Raw genomic sequence first — 20,984 nt, 5'->3', positions numbered from 1 at the left:
CAAAAAAAATGCAAACTCAACAAAACACCAGAGAGGAAATGGAAATATTGTAAGAAATGTATTTACAAGACTTCCAGGCTATCCCAAGCACTTCACCATCCCATATTTTTCATGTTTCTCGTTCATACAATGTGAAATAATGATGACAGAAATGATAGTTCTTGAATATATTTGTGTTTCTTTCTATGTTTTGTTTATCTGCTTCTGACTTATGATGTTGTGTCTTTTTTAATTATATTTTGTTAAGTATTAAGAGAAGGCACAACAAGCTTTGGCTTCTGCCTACACCTTTTTTTACGGTCAGAAAATATCATGTGTGATTATATTGTTTTATTTTTGATACAATGATTTCGTACTATTTAACTTTCACAACTGTATGGTCAATCTGTTGTATTGTATTGACCAGAATTTTTTTTTTTTTTAAACATTCCCTCCAGATTTATCATCTGCTGAGTTTGTTTCAACCCACAGAACACAGCCCCTGAGAAGGTAACCTTAAATTCACACAGAACTAACTTCCAGAAGTGGGGCATCAGTTTGAGATCAAGTTTCAATTCAGAGACTCATTACAGAAATTTAAGGAAATGCTCACGTTTGATTTATTGAAATAATTCAAAGGCAAAATGCTGCAGATGCTGGAAATGTGAAATTTAAAATGCTGAAAGTGCTCGGCAAGTCACACACTCATTTGTGGAGAGAAACAAAACAAGAGTTGCCATTATAGATCTTTGACATCATCGTGACTGGAAATGAAATTATTCCTGTGACTTATTGGCAATCCTCGAGGAGAGAAGTACACCTGAGTTTCTAAGGTAAGGAAACAGGGAAAACTGGGAGAGACAGACTTTGATTTTGTTATCAAACTAAAGAATACAAAACAAAGTAGAAGCTTCCTGTTTAAGTTTAATGCTAACTAGCTGGTCAGAGGTTTTAGGCCATTTGCCTGTTAATGTGGCTGGTGCAGTCATGGTTACATTATGACTAAATAGGGTTCACAGTTAATGGTGATCTTTCTACTTGTATATCATATGTAAAACAAATCAGCATATTGGTTTACAATTAGCTTCATTGCACTAATGATTATCTCAAAGGTTTACAATTAATTTCATAGCATTCTAGAAGACAGAAGAGATACAATACTATATGACAACAATATCCTAGCCACAATATGGGTTTCACCACTCTAACTGTGGGCCTTAATGTAGCATGACTAGCTATTGGACAACTTTGGCTCTGAAAGACCACTCTCTCTGTGCCAGTTACAATTTATGGATGTAGGCTCAGCATAAAATGTCCACTTGTGTGGGTATACAAGTACCAAAACACAGCTGTAACATTTTATCAAGACACCGTGATCATCAAGTAAGTCACTTTAAACATAGTTCTGATGTAGAATCTACAATTAGCGTGATATCATTTTGATGGCAATTAAGGTCTGCAAAATTAGGGGTTGCCAACAACAGAATAATTACACTCATTGTGCGTGTGTGTGTGTGCGTGCACATGTGCGTGTGCGTATGCAAGTGGGGAACATTCGCTGCCTTTAAATATGTCCATTATCTTTACAGACATTGGAAAAATTGTGCCGCTGACTTCTAAGTCATGAGCAAGTTCCTCTATAACTTTCCTTTTCAATTTTGACATGGTCCTATTTATGTATTTATATATTCCTGGAAATGTTTATAAATGAAAGCGCACAAAGATCGGATTCAATTAATGCTAATTTTTCAGAATAATAAGGAATAAATATCCTTTGCCTTGAAATTTTGCTGGGTAGCACATTTTCTATTTCCTCAGTATTATGCATTGAAACTTATTTTTTCCAGAGTGGAAAACAATAATGACCATTTTTAAATCACATTAAACGTATCCAGAAAATGCAGTCTTGAAGCTTGGGAAACATTAGCTGCAGGCTAAAAAACAGTAGGGGGAAGAGGAGTTCTTTACATTCTACCTGGTAAACAATTCTACCTCTGATAAACAAATGATTCTACCTCTGTTAAACAAAAAGAGAGGGACCGGAACATGAGGGAATCCATCAAAGCCAAAGAGAAATAGAAACATAGAAACAGAGAAAAATAAGTGCAGGCGTAGGCCATTCGACCCTTCGAGCCAGCACTGGCTGATCATCTAAAATCAGGACCCCGTTCCTGCTTTTTCCCCATGATTCCTTTAGCCCTAACAGCTAAATCTAACCTCTCTCTTGAAACATCCAGTGAATTGGCCTCTGCCTTCTGTGGCAAAGAATTCCACAGATTCATAACTCTCTGGGTGAAAAAGTTTTTCCTCATCTCAGTCCTAAATGGCCTACCCTTTATTCTTAAACTGAGAACCCTGGTTCTGGACCGCCCCCAACATCGGGAACATTTTTCCTGCATCTAGCCTGTCCAATCCTTTAAGAATTTTATGTTTCCATAAGATCCCCTCTCGTCCTTCTAAATTCCAGTGAATGCAAGCCCAGTCAACCCATTCTTTCATCATGTGTCAGTCCCGCCATCCCGGGAATTAACCTGGTGAACCTACGCTGCACTCCCTCAATAGCAATAATGTCTTTCCTCAAATTAGGATACCAAAATTGCACACAATACTCTAGGTGCAGTCTCACCAGGGCCCTGTACAACTGCAGTAGGACCTCCTTGCTCCTAAACTCAAATCCTCTTGCAATGAAGGCCAACATTCCATGAGCTTTCTTCACTGCCTGCTGTACCTGCATGCTTACTTTCAGTGACTGATGTACAAGCACACCCAGGTCTCGTTGCACCTCCCCTTTTCCTAATCTGCCACCATTCAGATAATAATCTGCCTGTTCTTGCCACCAAAGTGGATAACCTCATATTTATCCACATATACTGCATCTGCCCACTCACCCAATCTATCCAAGTCACCCTGCAGCCTCATAGCATCCTCCTTGCAGCTAACACTGCCACCCAGCTTTGTGCCATCCGCAAACTTGGAGATGTCACATTTAATTCCCTCTTCTAAATCATTAGTATATATTGTAAATAACTGGGGTCCCAGCACCGAACCTTGCGGCAACCCACTAGTCACTGCCTTCCATTCTGATAAGGCCCCAATAATTCCTACTCTTTGCTTCCTGTCTGCCAACCAGTTCTTGAATGCATTCAAGAGAGAGCTGGATAGAGCTCTTAAGGATAGCGGAGTCAGGGGGTATGGGGAGAAGGCAGGAACGGGGTACTGATTGAGAATAATCAGCCATGATCACATTGAATGGCGGTGCTGGCTCGAAGGGCCGAATGGCCTCCTCCTGCACCTATTGTCTATTCTCTTTGTCAATACCTTTCCCCCAATACCACGTGCTCTAATTTTGCACATTCATCTCTTGTGTGGGACCTTGTCAAACGCTTTTTGAAAGTCCAGATACACCACATCCATTGGGTCTCCCTTATCCATTCTACTTGTTATATCCTCAAAAAATTTCTGATTAGTCAAGCATGATTTCTCCTTCATAAATCCATGCTAACTTTGACTGAACCTGAGTCGGGGGTGAGGGAGATACACAGATACGAAGTGTAAGGTGTGAAAATGAGACAAAGGGGATGAAGTTAAAGGAAAATGTAGAATAAATCATTGTTAGCTAGGAGAAGGTAACAACAAAGCAAACAGAGATAAAATGTAAACGAGGACAGTCAGACTGGTCAGAGAACTTGGAAGGGGGGAGGGATAGAGAGAGAGGGAAAGCAAGGGTTACTTGAACTTAGAGAAGTTAATATTCATACCGCTGGGGTGTAAGCTGCCCAAACAAAATATGAGGTGCTGTTCCTCCAATTTGCACTGGGCCTCACTCTGACTATGTAAGAGGCCCGGGACACAAATGTCAGTGTAGGAATGGGAGGGGTAGTTAAAATGTTTAGCAACTGGGAGATCAGTTAGGTTTAGGGAGAGTGAGCGGAGGTGTTCAGCGAAACAATTGCCGAGCCTGCGCTTAGTCTCACCAATATATAGGAGTCCATAGGAAAATAACTGCAAATGCTGGTTCAAATCGAAGGTATCGCAAAATGCTGGAGTAACTCAGCAGGTCAGGCAGCATCTCAGGAGAGAAGAAATGGGTGATGTTTCGGGTCGAGACCCTTCTTAAGACTGATGTCAGGGGAGGGGGCGGGACAAAGATAGGATGTAGTGGGATGTAGTCCATGATCTTTTCATAAAAAGAACTCAATGAATGAATCCATGATCAGTCTGCAACTGGTTCCAACGGTCTGCAACTCATCTGGACAATATATCCTGAGGTCACAAGTAAAATGCGCATTTCCCAAATGAATGGTGCTTTCCACATCTAGAGAACAATCTGTAGCCACTTCCTGGCAGAACATTTGTATGATAATGGCAGTTTATCACCTTCCCCACCCCATCCAACACAAGCGCCTCTTTTCTTACTTGTGTCTATGATGAACACATCCATGTCCCTTTAAGTGATCACCTTCCTCACCCCATGCACCATCCCCCTCTCCCCTCACAAACTACCCTCCTCTGCAGTTTCTCTCTCTTCCAGGGCAGCATCTATGGGGAGTGTGCCTTTGAGGGGTGCTGCCTTTCTCAGATGGCTGATGATACATCACATTAAGTTATGGCCATTATAACAGAGCAGGTGCCGTTTCAACACATTTCTGGGTGTGTGCTATTCAGGATGCATACCACCTCATCACTGTTTTAAGCGACTTTCTGATGAATCTCACGTTTTTTGTGTTTCCGTTAGCAATGGTACAGGCAGGAGTTAGCACACTCTGAAAAGAACACAATTCAGTTTCTCGGCATGAAGTTTCGTCTTTGCTGCAACAGCAAAATTTGAATAATTGTATTTGTCTCTCTAAATCTCTTCAAACTGAATCCATTTTACATAGGTTAAATAGGCCAGCCAGGTAGGACTATGGGAATGATTAACTGGTTAAATCTTTATATTGTCAGCAGGGCAAGTAATATGCCCTGAAGAAGGGTCACGACCCGAAACGTCACCCATTCCTTCTCTCCTGAGATTCTGCCTGACCTGCTGAGTCACTTCAGCATTTTGTGAATAAATAGCTTCGATTTGTACCAGCATCTGCAGTTATTTTCTTATATTATGAGACTCTACATTATCATTCCCCGCATTCTTTGTTTTAATGCTCTAATATTTCACCATTATTTCCTTCATGTCATGCCATGATTACTCTCAAAACTTGCAATGTGCACCTATTTTTTCAGGAATTGGGAGCCCTGGTACTCCTAGTACGTTCATTATGCAGAAGCTTTTCTGAAAACAGGCACATTTTGCAAACTTTCACCGAATGGACGCCTAAAATTCTGGAGGGAAGAGGTGATGCAAATATGAAGCAAGTAAGCAGTAGTCCATTCGTTAACAATGTCCCGTTGTTAAGCAGTTCTGCTATCTTGATATTAACAAAATACTTTGGTCCCTCTTCTGCTTTTGTGGGGAGAATTTAAAGAGAAGCAATCCAGATATTAGAGTGCAGGCACAGAAGTATTAACCCCTGTAATATCAGCAGGATAGTGTGATGTGTGAATAGTTAAATCACATAGACCAGATTTCCCACCACCGACTCTGTCTGCATTCTATGTTGCCTCGGGAAAGCAGCCAACATATTCCAAGACTTTTCCCACCTCAATCATTCTTTCTTCTCCCAGCTCCCATCAGGCAGAGGATACAGAAGATTGAAAGCGTGCACAACCACCCTCAGGAACAGCTTCTTCCTCTCTGTTATCAGGCTTCTGAACGGTCGTTCTATAAGCTAGTCTTCAGCCTGATTCTCCAAACTACATCATAGACTATATCTCTGGAACCAGACACAAAAAGCTTGTGTAACTCAGCGGGTCAGACAGCATCTCTGGAGAAAAGAAATAGGTGACGTTTCTGGTCGAGACCCTTTTTCAGACCTCTTCTTTTTCTCCAGGGATGCTGCCTGACCCGCTGAGTTACTCCAGCTATTTGTGTCTGTCTTCGGTTTAAACCAGCATCTGCAGTTCCTTCCTACACATACCTCTGGAACTGCAATGCTGAGAACTATCATCATAAGATCATAAGTGATGGTAGAATTAGGTCATTCGGCCCATTAGGTCTACTCCGCCATTCAATCATGACTGACCTATCTCTCCCTCCTAACCCCATTCTCCTGCCTTCTCCCCATAACCTCTGACACCCCTACTAATCAAGAATCTATCTACCTCTGCCTTAAACATATCCACTGACTTTGCCTCCACAGCCTTCTGTGGCAAAGAATTCCACAGATTCACCACCCTCTAACTAAAGAAATTCCTCCTCATTTCCTTCCTAAAAGAATGTCCTTTAACTCTGAAGCTATGATCTCTGGTCCTAGACTCTCCCACTAGTGGAAACATCCTCTCCACATCCACTCTATCCAAGTCTTTCACTATTCTGTACATTTTAATGAGATCCCCCCCCCCCCTCAATTTTCCAAACTCCAGCGAAAATACGCCCCATGCTGTCAAACGCTCATCATATGTTAACCTACTCGTTCCTGGGATCATTCCTGTAAACCTCCTCTGGACCCTCTCCAGAGCCAGCACATCCTTCCACAGATATGGTGCCCAAAATTGCTCACAATTTTCCAAATGCGGCCTGACCAGCATCTAATAAAGCCTTAGCATTACATCCTGTTTTTGTATATAAGCCCTCTCGAAATATTCTATATTCCACACTCTGCACCTTCCCCTTTGCTCTACCTATTATACTTACGTTTGACTTGATTATATTTATGTATAATATTGTCTGACCTGCGGCAACTGAAGAAACACAATCTGCCACAGGCAATGATGGTCCAATTCTATACTGCTATCATTGAGTCCGTCCTCACCTTCTCCATCATGGTCTGGTTTGGCTCAGCCACCAAACATGACATCCGGAGGCTGCAACGGATCGTTCACACAGCTGAGAAGGATGTTGGCTGCAACCCTCCCCCCATTGACGGCTGTACACTGCAAGGGCCAGGAAGCGAGCGGGCAAGATCATCTCTGATCCCTCTCACCCTGGGCACAAACTCTTCGAAACACTTCCCTCTGGAAGGCGACTTCGGACTGTCAAAGCAGCCACAGCCAGACATAAAAACAGATTTTTTCCACGAGTGATAGTTCTACTCAATAACCAAAGTCTGTAGTCCCTTTTTTGCTCTGGTTTATTTTCACCCACATGTTTAGACTGTAATGTTGTATCCTTATTGTTTTGATGTGGTTATGCTTTATTCTTAATTGTTAACTGTATGTTTGTGTTGTCATTTGTGAGCGGAGCACCAAGGCACATTCCTTGTATATGCACATACTTGGCCAATAAACTTATTCATTCATTCATTCATTCATTCAATGACATGTAAAACAAAGCTTTTTACTGTACCTTGGTACATGTGACAATAAATAATAAACCTAAACCTAAATGGTTAAACCCATGTACAGGGTGCCAGGTAAGATTTCATAGGAATGATTTACTAGTTAAACCATTATATTACTAGCAGGACAGGTGCTTTGGGAATAGTTAATTGGATAAATCTCTATCACTGTCAGCATTTTAGGATGCTGAATGAATGATTAATTGGTTAATCTGTGCTGTCAGCGGGACAGGGTGCTGAGGGGATGTGAAAAACACTTGCCAAGGGAATCCGTGCAGAGGGAATGACAGCAGCACTTGCAGGTCTTGGCTAAACATAACAGATCCCACAACAGTGTTTGAAAGAAATTAGATTAATTCTCATTGTGCAATATGTCTAATATCAGAAATGAAACATTACTATAGTTGTACTGTTCAATGCAGTCAAAGCAATTTTGCTGTACTTGAAATTGATGGCTGTTTGCCTACTTTGGTTTTGAGGTTCTTGTTTTTTTTAGCGTAGTCTTCAAATCATTTCAAGTAGCAAGTCACCGAGTGTTGGCATATGGGGAAGTTGAAGAAGGGCACATGTTTAAGATCTGGAGAATGGGTCAAGAACATAAGTGAAGACACAAAATGCTGGAGTAACTCAGCGGGTCAGGAAGCATCCCTGGAGAACACGGGAAGGTGACGTTTCGGGTCGGGACCCTTCCTCTGTCTGCTTGCTTGGAGGGCAGATTGCCAATAACAGTATAGGAGATGATGGCCTGGTGTTCATCAACATGCACATGCAACATACAGAACATAAGGGAGTCCAATCATTGCACGCCCCATACCCCTGCAAGTACAGGGCGATGAGATCAGCCTCCTTTGACATAATAGGCACCCAGACTGCATAAGGAAACAACTGCTACAACACGAAATGAAGGGTCCCGAGCCAAAACGTCACCTATCCTTGTTCTTCAGAGATGCTGCCCGGCCGGCTGAGTTACTCCAGATTTTGTGTCTTTATTTTATAAACCACTACAGCATGTTTGCAGCAATCTTGAATTCATAATATTCATTGGAGTGTGCAGAGCGACGGGAGAAGGAGGAGGCAGTGACAGGCGAGTGGACAGCAGACAAAGACACCGTTGTCAGCAACCAGCAGCAGGTGGGAGGGGAGGGAGCCCCAGGGTGACTGATCGCATCCTGTCGGACTGAAGAAAGCGCTGTCCCCAGGGGCTACAACATGAGCCGCACAACAGCTGTGTCACCAGATCGTGGGGTGGGTGAAGAAGGGCTCGCTGGAGCATCTTGTGAGTCACAGGTGGGGTCGGAAAGCGGGGCTCCAAACGGGTGGGGAGATGGCATGAGCCGGGTACGCATTGGCTGGTCCATCCGTTGTATCCTCAGAGACAAGAGGTTTTAGAGACAATAGACAATAGGTGCAGGAAGAGGCCATTCGGCCCTTCGAGCCAGCACCGCCATTCAATGTGATCATGGCTGATCATTCTCAATCAGAACCCCGTTCCTGCCTTCTCCCCATACCCCCTGACTCCGCTATCCTTAAGTGCTCTATTTAGCTCTCTCTTGAATGCATTCAGAGAATTGGCCTCCACTGCTTTCTGAGGCAGAGAATTCCACAGATTTACAACTCTCTGACTGAAAAAGTTTTTCCTCATCTCCGTTCTAAATGGCCTACCCCTTATTCTTAAACTATGGCCCCTTGTTCTGGACTCCCCCAACATTGGGAACATGTTTCCTACCTCTAACGTGTCCAACCCCTTAATAATCTTATACGTTTCAATAAGATCCCCTCTCATCCTTCTAAATTCCAGTGTATACAAGCCTAGTCGCTCCAGTCTTTCAACATATGACAGTCCCGCCATTCCGGGAATTAACCTAGTAAACCTACGCTGCACGCCCTCAATAGCAAGAATATCCTTCCTCAAATTTGGAGACCAAAACTGCACACAGTACACAGTTTTAGAGGCAGTGTGATAATATAATCTGAGGAGAATGGCCAAAGGGATTCGGAATACAAATCAAAATTATTGAGTTTATCATTCAAGATGTTGAGAAGGAGCAAAAAGGGAAAGCAAGTACAGTAAACCCTCGTTATAACGGACCATATGGGGGAGGGAGGAGAGAAGAGTCTGTTCTTGCCAATTGTCCGCTATTACCGAGTAAGGATCATTATTGTATAAGTAGTAGAAACAAAGAACTGCAGATGCTGGTCAGTACACAAATGGGCACAAAGTGCAGGAGTAACTCAGCAGGTCAGGCAGCATCTCTGGAAAACATGGGTAGATGACCTTTCGGGTCGAGACCCTTCTTCAGCCTCTGGGTCTGGAACTGGGCCTAGAATCCGGGTGAGCTGAGGCTGGGATCGGCGGAGTCATAGATGGCGGCCCACGGCTGGCCGGAGTGCAGGTAAGGGTCGTGGTTGTGGCGGAAACAGGCGCAGCAGCCCGCAACAGGCTTCCAGGTGGCCTGGAAGCGGCTGGGGGTGCAGTGCTGGCAAGGGATGGCGTCAGCAGCCCGGCCTGGGCGCAGTTGGGGAGGCGGTGTGGACCGGGGGTGATGTTGGCAGCCCAGCCTAGAAGCGGACGGGGAGGCGGTGTGGGCTTGGCATGGGCGTCGGAGATGCAGCCTGGCGGTGAAGGGCAGTAGGTCCATCCTCTGTGACCGGAATCCATTATGAAGTGGGAAGAAGGGTCTCGACCCGAAACGTCACCCATTCCTTCTCTACAGAGACGCTGCCTGTCCCGCTGAGATGCTCCAGCTTTTTGTGTCTATCGTCGGTTTAAACCAGCATCTGCAGTTCCTTCCTACACATTACGTAATAATGGTTTACCGTATATCAATAAAAAAATTGGGTTTGGAGGCGAGGCGGCGTTTTGGGAACAAGGTCAACTTCTGGATTCACTACCAGAGGAGCAAGGGTGAATGAATGAAGCAAAATTGCCATTTACATAGAGAATTTTATAGAGGGAATTGTAATTTTGAAAGTGCCAAATTCCAACAGCAGGAGATAGTGTAATTTCAAAAGTTCCTCAGTTAAAAAAGGTTGTTTTATTTGGTCGATTTAGAAAGAGATTGTAAAGTGAAATAAACTGATAGGTGCAAAATTATTTGGCTTAATCCTAGAAGCTACCAAAAACTGCATTGTGAGTGAGTCATCCTCTGCAGTATCTGGTTCCAGATGACACGAGGAAAGATCTTTCCTGCCCTGTTTTACAATTCTCAGTTCCTGGAGTTATGTACAATATGAAAAGGCAGCTCTCCCTTCAGTTTTATGTAAAGAATTTCAGCAATATGAGGGGCATTTTTGATTTTTTTGTAAATCAATTTGGGACATTAAAAAAATAATTTATCTTACAAAATCCACAAAGACCCTATACTCTGAGATGTAAACCATTGTAAAGTATACTGAGAGCTGATGTAGACTGTGAGATGCCTCCTGAGGTCTGACTGTTCTTTACAATGGAGTCAATCTGATCAAGCAGGCATCTGTTTTTCGTCTCTGACAAGCATTTGCTATATAAACAGATCATCCATACTTTAAAATAGAACCTATGCACACTCCTTGGAACAATTCTATAAATGGTAATATTAAAAATATTTGCCCTTAAAATAACATGTACTTATGGATTAATCTACAAACAAAACGTCCATAAACTGCCACTGTCTTCTTGTATATATTCAATGAGCTATTTCACATATCTATAAACAACTTCAATATATTGTTAGAGAAGAACGTGTGTCATTTTTACTCTGGTCTGCCAAGAACACAATTAATTAAAAATGATTCATAGCATTTATCGGTGTTGATAAACAAATAAAGTTTGAAGGTATCACAAAATGCTGGAGTAACTCAGCAGGTCAGGCAGCATCTCTGGAGAGAAGGAATGGGTGACGTTTCGGGTCTCGACCCGTCTTCAGACTCTGAAAAAGGGTCTCGACCCGAAAAGTCACCCATTCCTTCTCTCCAGAGATGCTGCCTGACCTGCTGAGTTACTCCAGCATTTTGTGATACCTTCGATTTGTACCAGCATCTGCAATTATTTTCCTACACAACAAATAAAGTTTGGTTGCTTTTGTTTCATGAGGATGCGGTCCCTTCAAAATGCATGCAGGTTAAAACTTACGGGAATTAAGTTATCTTTCTCGTTTTCAGCTTCCAAGCTTGTCAGTTCATCAGGGGTCAAGAGAAAAAGGCGTAATTCATGTACAACTCCGTTTGCTATTGCTGGTATTGACTTGTCAAGAACTACCTGTGTTGGAGGTTAAAAGTGACAGAAGTGCATTTTAGGTTTAGTCTCACCTCAAAACAGAATCTTTTGCAGTTGATGTGTGCAGTGGTGTATTGGTCTTATCTTTAAATTTTGCATCATCAATTAGCGTTTTAGTGTATAATTCATGTTCATTACTAGATTTAGAATAAACAGTCAGATATGTCAGCCAGTATAGTGGGCCCGAGTTCACATTTGAGCACATGGCATTGGTAACAATCTGCAAAATGTGGCAGTGCATAGCAAGGATATGGCTTGTTTCCAAGGAATACATGGTCTGTGAAAATGCCTGATCCCACACACTTTTGCAGTTATAATTTTGCTCCTTTTTGCTTTTAGGTTTACCTGCAAGGGTTCAGAAATTAGGTCAAATTGAAATTGCAAAGTAGAGCCTGCTTCAAGATGGATAAATAAAACTAAATGGAGTGTGCACCATGAAAGAGCTAGTTTTTTTATCCAGTCCTACAACTGTCCAAGAAGTGGTTATTGAAGGGAATGCTATCAGCCACTGAAGAAATACTTGAGGAAGCTTACTTTTGCGTCTTCATCTGCGGAATGTGGAGAAATAGTTTTCCTTCTGCCTGCAAAGAACTAGTGCAGCCTGTCTGTATTCAGCCTTCCTGCCTTTTATTATTTGGTGGATTGGAGCTTGTTAAGATGAGGAATTCCCAATGCACAGCACAAATCTTCACAGCGCTGCTTGATCTACTCAGTTTTGTATCCTCCACATTCTAATATCTGCTGTCTTTTTTTGTCTCCATGTCTTACAAACTTGATTGGATCTTTTGAAGAGGTGATGAAGATGATTGATGAAGATAGGGCAGCAGATGGACTTTAGTTAGGCATTTGACAAGGTCCTTCCTGGGGGGTAATCCAGAAGATTAAAATCCACAAATGTGGTTTCCATCCACATCCCAAAGATGTGTGGATTGATTGGCCCCTGTAAATTACCCCCGAGTATGTAGGGAGTGTGTAGGATCAGCTATGATCACAATGAATGGCGGTGCTGGCTCGAAGGGCCGAATGGCCTACTCCAGCACCTATTGTCTATTGTCTAAAATGCTAGCGTTTAAGAAGCTTTTAGCTGGGCACAGGAATGGAGCGATATGGATATAGGCACAAGGGATCAGTTTAATTTAGCATCATGCTTGGCAAAGACATGTGTCCAAGGGCCTATTCTTGTGCTGTACCGTCCTATGTCAAGGGATTGGGCATGGGAGTTGGTGAAATGTAGGCAGAATAGGCTACAGTAGAAAACAATAGTGCAGATTGGGATTACTCTATGAGCCAGCACAGATTAAATGGCCAGAAAGGAAATATGGAAAGAAATACACATAAACTATCTGATGATTTGTACTTCAATATCATTCTACGTGAGCAGTGCCTAGAAATGAGACACAATTGAGAGATAGCATCAGAGGATCTCAGTCAAGGTTTACGTGAATATACTTACTGAGTTAACGTGCACCCATTCTCTGACAAAGTTAATTAAATCGGGCTCATCGATGGTGAGCAGGTCACTTTGCAGAATAACAAGCAAGGCAGGGTCAGAAAGTTCATGAAAGCCTTGAGTCTTCACAATACTCTGCAGACAGATCAAATGATTCCATTCATTACAACTGACTGTGTAAATACAAAGAAAATGACACATTTGGGTACACCATCTGTTCATTAATTCTCTATGAATATTCAGGACTGAATAAGTAAAAAGATCTTCAACACATAGAATCGTTCACATTTTGAATTGTAAATACAAGCTGATTCATAGAGTATTTTTTTCTTCTCTTTGTTATTTTTCTTCTATTTGGAGATGTTGGCTCTGTGTTTTTCCTAGAATGTGAAGATTTCTTTATTTCTATTTTTTTCGGTGCCTTCCTTTTAGTGGTTAGTTTAGTTTAGAGGTACAGTGCGGAAACCTGCCCTTCGGCCCACCAAGTCCGCGCCAACCCCAACCAGCAATCACCTCGTACATTAGCAGTATCATACACGTTAAGGAAATTGTTTGCAATCAATTCCATCTGCCTGTAGATAATGCAGTTTCTGCAATTAAATCAGATCTAATTGAGATATGAAAACATAGAAACATAGAAAATAGATGCAGGAGTAGGTCATACGGCCCTTCGAGCCAGCACAATACAATATCATCATGGCTGATCATCCAGAATCAGTACCCTGTTCCTGTTTTCTCCCCATATCCCTTGATTTCGTTAGCCCTAAAAGCTATATCTATCTCTCTCTTGAATACATCCAGTGAATTGGCCTTCTGTTGCAGAGAATTCCACTGATTCACAACCCTCTGCCTGAAAAAGTTTTTCCTCATCTCAGTCCTAAATGGCCTACCCATTATTCTTAAACTGTGACCCCTGGTTCTGGATATCATATTCTAGTTATGAGAACCGGGAAAAGCATTTGTTCTGTTCTGAAATCCCACAATAAAAATTCAAGATTGAATTCATTGTGCAGAAAGTCAGGTCATATTTCACAATGTTACTATTTAGAATGTATTACATTGACTGTAAAGTGTTTTAAAGTATCTTGAGATGAGATATTTAATGCAAGTCTAATTTTCCTCTTTGGCCTCTGTCTCTTCCTTTCAGTCTGCACAAGTCAATTCAACACAATTCAATTCAACTTCAGTCGTCAATTTGCAAACCCAAATTTGTTTTTCACCCATTACTAACACATGCATTTTGCTGCAGGACTCACCAGACAACGATTTCCAGTAACAGCACTAATTTTTCTGAGAAACTACAAACCATGTGCTGAAATCAACAAACTCAGCATGAAATTGGATTCAAGTTTGCTCTAAAAAGCAAAACAGAGGCCATTTGTTAACTTTTCAGGGTTTGCTCTATTTCTTTGCAAGCCGAGTTCTTGTCAACAAAGAGACTATGAAGAAGATATTTTGACATTAGTTTTATTCCACCCTCAGAATCTACATTGATATTCTCACAATTTTTCGTATTCAACTCCATTTGTCATATTTTTGCCCATGCGCTCGTTTTTTTTTAACATCTGCTCTTATCCCCATACTCTAAAATGTCTTCTGGGTTCCATTACAAACCTGGACGAATAAATCTTTATTTCTTCTTTCAAGGCATCCAGTTCCCCAGTTACGGAACGCTCTGCAGACCTTCCCCTAAGCCCTGATCCATGCTCCATGATCCATCCACCTTCTAACCAAAGCAGCAAGGTTACACTTCTGTCCAGATTAATTTCCCTAATAAACCTCCTTTACTGAACCATATCAATCCCCTTTCAAAATTACAAATTTAAAATATTCAAGAGACGTTCAGGACAAAAGAAAAGGAAGTTGGGTCAAAATAGGACGCCAATGCCTTGAAACATTAATGGGTATTTGGCTGGGATGCAGTCCAAATCATCTTCAATGATGCTGCTGCAGATGCCAAGTGTTTCATGATTGCGTCACGGATTTTTGTTTTGCCTCACTACATCATCCTAGGTCTGCCTGGGCACTTCAGTAACTCGAGGAGCATGCTTCACTCTTCTCAAAGACGGAAGAGCCAATAAAGTTTGACAGCCTCAACTTGAGCAACATTTGTATTCAAGTTAAATTCACAGAGATTTTTTTTTTAAACTTGCATTTGTGAAATGTGGTGATAGTTGTGCAAAACTGAAGAATCTACAGGTAGATTATTTCACTCATAGGTTAGGATAGAGCAACAGGAAAATTATGTTGCCGGCTCATTCGACCAAGACCAGGAGACAATTGGTGTGATCTGCCCCGGTGTTCCTGTGTTGAAAGATCAGGCAGCATTGACACTATTAATATCCTGTGACTTTACAAGGAGAGGTGCATGATTGGAATAGGTGGACAAATATAGCTTAATGCACAATAATGTGGCCACGAGCTATGGACAGGAACCCCCGGGGTGTAGGTAAAGCTACAGGTTCTCTTGCATTGTGAGCAATTTTGGGCACCATATCTGTGGAAGGATGTGCTGGCTCTGGAGAGGGTCCAGTGGAGGTTTACAAGAATGATCCCAGGAATGAGTAGGTTAACCTATGATGAGCCTTTGTCGGTACTGGGCCTGTACTTGCTGGAGTTTAGAAGAATGAGCGGGGACCTCATTGAAACATACAGAATAGTGAAATGCTTGGATGGAGTGGATGTGGAGAGGGTGTTTCCACTGGTGGGAGTCTAGGACCAGAGGTCATAGCCTCAGAATCAAAGGACGTTCTTTTAGGAAGGAGATGAGAAGAAATTTCTTTAGTCAGTGGGCGGTGAATCTGTGGAATTCTTGGCCACAAAGGCCAAGTCAGTGGATATTTTTAAGGCAGTGATAGATAGATTCTTGATGAGTACATGTGTTAGAGGTTATGGGGAGAAGGCAGGAGAATGGGGTTTGGAGAGAGAGATAGATCAGCCATGATTGAATGGCGGAGTAGACTTGATGGGCCGAATGGCCTAATTCTACTCCTATAATTTGTGAACTTGTGAACTTTATTTGTTTCATGATGTTTCTTTCTGGAGAGCCATATCCCTCATCTTGGCAGCAGAACGGTGGACTTGTGTTTGCGATACTATGACCTCTTCCAGGGAATTCACACGAAGCAGTGTGTGGGACAGAGGGAAGCAAAAAGCCATCGACAGTGTACCAAGCTGATTGGGAAGAACAATACTAGAAGTGCAGTTGGAAGGACAAGGCCACAATATTGAGAAGACAACTTAAAACTGTATTTCATTCCAGCATTTGAACTACAGGAGGAGGGATTAGCAATAGTACCCAGTGCCACCCAGGAGGGTTTAAACTAGAGGCAAGGGGGTGGGAACCAGTAGTAGGTCAGAGATTGGAAGAAATGATGGGAAGGTAGAGGTTAGGACCAGTAAGTCTCAAAGGAAGGACAGGCAGGGAGAGGTAGAGGAAGATGGTGATGCTGATGAGCTGAAGTGTATTTATTTAAATGCAAGAGGTACTTTGGGGAAAACAGATGAACTTCGAGCCTGGAGTAATGCTTGGGATTATGGTGTTTTGGCCATTGCAGAAATGTGGTTGCGAGAGGGACACAACAACCGGCAGCTCAATATTCCGGGGTTTCGTTTTTCAGAAGTGATCAAGAGGGAGGCAAAAGAAGTGGAGAGTTGTGGATATACTGGAGGGTTTGTCCACTGAGGGGATATAGATCAAGCTTAGAAATAAGAAATGTGCAAGCAATTTAATGCGATTGTACCATCGGGCAAAGTAAGTGGGAGATAGAGGAACAGACATGTAGACAGACTACCAAAAGATGCCAAAGCAACAGGGTTGTCTTAGTAGATGACTTTAACTTCCCCAATATTGACTGTGCCAAAGGCTTGGACCAGGCAGAATCTGTGAGGTGTATCCAAGAATGGTTTCTTGAAACGGTATATCGATAGTGCAACCCAAGAAGAGAATATACTGGACCTTGTGGTGGGAAACAAGGCTGACCAGATGATTGGTGTTACAGTGGAAGAGCATTTTGGAGATAGTGATCATAACTTCATAAGTTTTTAGATTGTTTTAACCCTTGCGGGAAGGTATTAAATTCGTGTGAGGCAAATGACAACGCAGTTAAGCAGGAGTTTGGAAGGGTACACTAAGAGCAGTTGTTATTGGGTAAGTCCACATCTGACATGTGGGAGTCGTTTAAAGGCCAGTTGATCGAAGTTCAGAAGCAGCGTATTGCAGTAAGTGGGAGGGATATGGATGGCAAAGTAAAGGAACCTTGGATAACAAAAAGCAGTTGTAAATTTGGACAAAAAGAAAAGGAAGTACATGCAAGGTTTCAGAGGATGGAATCAAACAAGGCCTTTGACGGACCTAAAGAGAGGAGGAAAGAACTCAACCGGGCAATTAGAAGGGTCAAACAGGGCCACAAGACGGACTTTGACATGTCAGATTAAAGAAAATTCAAAAGACTTTTACACCTACATTAAAAACAAGAGTGTAATCAGGGAGAGGGTAGGGCCACTTAAGGATAAAGGAGTGAATTTGTGCTCGAAGCCTGAGCATGTAGGCAAGGTACAAAGCAAATACTTTGTTTCTGTTTTCACTAAAGAGACGGACACAGAGGAGACGGGAATGAGGGATCCGTCGATGACAGCAGGGAGGAAACCATGTCTACAAACAGACGCTTGTAGAGAACAAGTCTTTGGGTATTTTTCAAGCAAAGAATGACAGGTTCTTGATTAATAAAGGGGGTCAAAGGTTAAGGGGAGAAGGCAGGAGAATGGGGTGGAGGGAGGAAGATAGAGCAACCGTAATTGAACAGCAGAGTAGACTCGATGGGACGAATGGCCTAATTCTGCTCCTGACTTATGAACTTATGTCCGAGTATGGAAAACCTCCTCTTCGGAACAGATGCAGTGGAGACGGAGAAAGTGAAAGTGGGGAATAGCGTCATTGCAAGAGGCAGAGTGCCTGAACGTGTAGTCCTAAAACTGACAGTTCAGTGGCACACCACTGCAACAGAAAAAATAAATTTAAAGATAGGCTGAAAAATTGACGAGTTTCCAACTAATAAACATAAAATTGATAGCTGCTTTAATCAGCACTTATGCTGATCCTTCCTTCCTGTCAGCATTACATTTACTGGGGAGGTAGTCTGGTGCAGGGAAAATGACCAAGATGGTAAAGGTCAGCATGAAAGCAAATTCCAGTCAAGACTGAAAAGTCAGGAGAAGAAAGCTGAAGAAAGGGATATTAATCCAAAAATGTTGCTGAATCATAACCATGAACAGATGTTGTCTAAATATACTTTACCGCATCTTTCATGTGAAACAATGCCTTGGGCAGATCATTAGGCAGAGTGCACTCCACGAAACACTAATTGCGGAACCTGGCAGAGGATTTCCAGAAGCGGGGCTTTAAAACATTGGGGGATCCGAAGAAATATTAAATAACAGAATTCCAAATTCTGGGACAGTGATGAAAAGTTTGGAAATTCCAACAGTAGGTGGACGAAAGGAGGGGAAATTTCACAGTTGCATCTGATAAGAGAGCTGCGGAAGTCAGTGGAAGCAAGCCAAGAAGGTAACAAAGATGATCAATAATTGCATAACGATGGCAGTGAGGACCAACCATGTACAAGTCAAGTTGAGTATACCTGTACAAGTACATTAATACAAAGTACAAGTGAATAAATACAAGGTACAAATGGACTATGGTGCCTATGGGTGAGAGAGGTTAAGATCAACATTCCCCAGAATGCCGTGGCTACTTATTCCAGGCATACTTATACCAAATGTGCCAGATGGAAATACATTTCCAATTCTCATAAAACATCCGTCCTTCAAAACAATAACTTAAAGAACGGAGGCAGGATGTGGTTTATCTTTCGTATGTCAACACTTGGCAGAGTGGCGCAGTTGGTAGAGCTGCTGCCTCACAGCGCCAGAGACCTGGGTCCCACCCTGAGCTGGAGTGCTGCCTGTGTGAAGTTTGCACGACTTCTCTGTGACCATGTGGGTCTTCTCCGGGTGCTCCTGTTTCCTCCCATTACCCGAAGAACTGCAGGTTTGTAGATTAATTGGCCACCATAAATTGCCCCTAGTGCATAGGGAGTGGATGCGAAAGTGGGATAACATAGAATGTGTAGACACAAAAAGCTGGAGTGACTCAGCGAGGACAGGCAGCATCTCTGGAGAGAAGGAATGGGTGACATTTCGGATCGAGACCCTTCTTGGACCCGAAACATCACACATTCCTTCTCTCCAGAGGTGTTGCCTGTCCCGCTGAGTTACTCCAACTTTTTTGTGTCTATCTTCGGTTTAGCAGCATCTGCAGTTCCTTCCTACATAGAACTAGTGTAAACGGGTGATCAATGGTCGGGTTGGACTTGATGAGCCACAGGGCTGGTATCTATGCTTTCCATCGATCAACCCACGATAAAAACCAAATTATACTCTGCATTCATCCTGGGAAAGCAGAGCACAAACTCGATAAATGTCAATCATAAATAACCCAGTAAAAGATACATTAAAAATACTTGTTGATAACTGAGCGTGTTTCTGTGGCAATATGCAGCAATCAACTGCACTTTATTTCAAACTGATGCTTCTATTTCGTACGTTTGGTGGACCCAAACGTGACGAAACACTGATCTTTTCAATCTGCTTAAATGGAAACAATTGGCGGTGCAAGCCTGTGGTCTGAGCTTGCTTTCGATTGAATCCTTTTGTCAGACGGGTAAATCAACCAATTCATCTAAAAGAGAGGCCCACCACCTGGTGTATAAGTTGACCTTATTCAATACCTACTTTAGTGTGGCTCTGGATGAAAGCCAAACATTTGTCTTCCATGTTGGTCTGTCTGTATGTCACTGCTGCCTGTGGAAATACAACAAGATAAATTATCAATATCTTGCAGGGTTTTTGCTGTTGAAATACATGGTACATTTTTTAAATCTAATTTAGTTTTAGCTTAGAGGTACAGTGCGGAAACAGGCCCTTTGGCCCACCGAATCCGCACCGACCAGCGATCCCCGCACATTAACACTATCCTACACACACACCAGGGACAATTTACACTTATACCAAGCCAATTAACCTACAAACCTGTATGTCTTTGGAGTGTGGGAGGAAGCCAAAGATCTCGGAGAAAACCCACCCGGTCATGGGAAGAACACACAACTCCGTATAGACAGCACCCATAGTTGGGATCGGACGGGGTCTCCGGCGCTGCAAGCGCTGTAAGGCGGCAACTCTACTGCTGCGCCACTGTGCCGCCCACATAGGTGGTACAGGTGACAAAGGAATCATTCCCAACTGCACACAGTCACATCCTGAACACCACTTACATACTTCTGTAAAAATGTACTGGAAGCCTGGATATTTTGGCAGTAATTACAGAGAAACAGACGACAAGTTTGGGGTTGCCAGGCATGTGTGGTTTAGCGCAGGAACAATGAAACTGCTGTCAATGATTCAAATATGTCTCCTCAGGCTGTGTGCACTATCGTCAGAGATATATGATGAAAGCGTACTTTAAGAAATCTGGCCACAAGACTGGATGACAAGTCAAGTCAGGTTTATTGTCATGTGCGCAAGTACAGTGAAGAACAGCTACATTGAAGATCTTGCAAGCAGCAGCATCACAGGCACATAGACTCAAAGATCACACACAAATATAAACTATACATAAATTATACATAAGTTATATATGACAGTGAAAATGAAAAAGGCAATTTGACAGGAAAGTTACAAAATGCTGGAGTAACTCAGCTGGTGAGGCAGCATCCCTGGAGAACACAGACAGGTGATGTATCGGTCAGGGCCCTTCGGTCTGAAGAAGGGTCACCATCCAAAAAGTCACCTATCCATGTTCTCCAGGGATGTTGCCGGAACTGCAGCATTTTTGTGCCTTTCCTTGATAAACCAGCATTTGCAGTTCATT

The 20,984-nt window shown here is 42.6% G+C and overlaps 1 protein-coding gene across 1 annotated transcript in view; it reads right to left on the bottom strand.

Annotated features, from left to right (window-relative positions):
• The window catches only part of LOC144598354 (BTB/POZ domain-containing protein 19-like), a 105,932-nt gene that overhangs the window by 1,140 nt on the left and 83,808 nt on the right, over positions 1–20,984 (bottom strand). Inside the window, exons 5-7 of the mRNA XM_078408415.1 lie at positions 19,850–19,918; positions 13,061–13,192; positions 11,464–11,589 (exon numbers count right to left, since the gene is read on the bottom strand). Coding sequence (XP_078264541.1) covers positions 11,464–11,589; positions 13,061–13,192; positions 19,850–19,918 — 327 coding nt within the window. The remainder of the gene's footprint in view (positions 1–11,463; positions 11,590–13,060; positions 13,193–19,849; positions 19,919–20,984) is intronic.

Source organism: Rhinoraja longicauda, chromosome 11, assembly GCF_053455715.1.
Source record: "Rhinoraja longicauda isolate Sanriku21f chromosome 11, sRhiLon1.1, whole genome shotgun sequence".
Classification (NCBI taxonomy): Eukaryota; Metazoa; Chordata; class Chondrichthyes; order Rajiformes; family Arhynchobatidae; genus Rhinoraja; species Rhinoraja longicauda.
The sequence above is the reverse complement of the archived record's forward strand: the minus strand, read 5'-3'. Positions and strand labels throughout refer to the sequence as shown.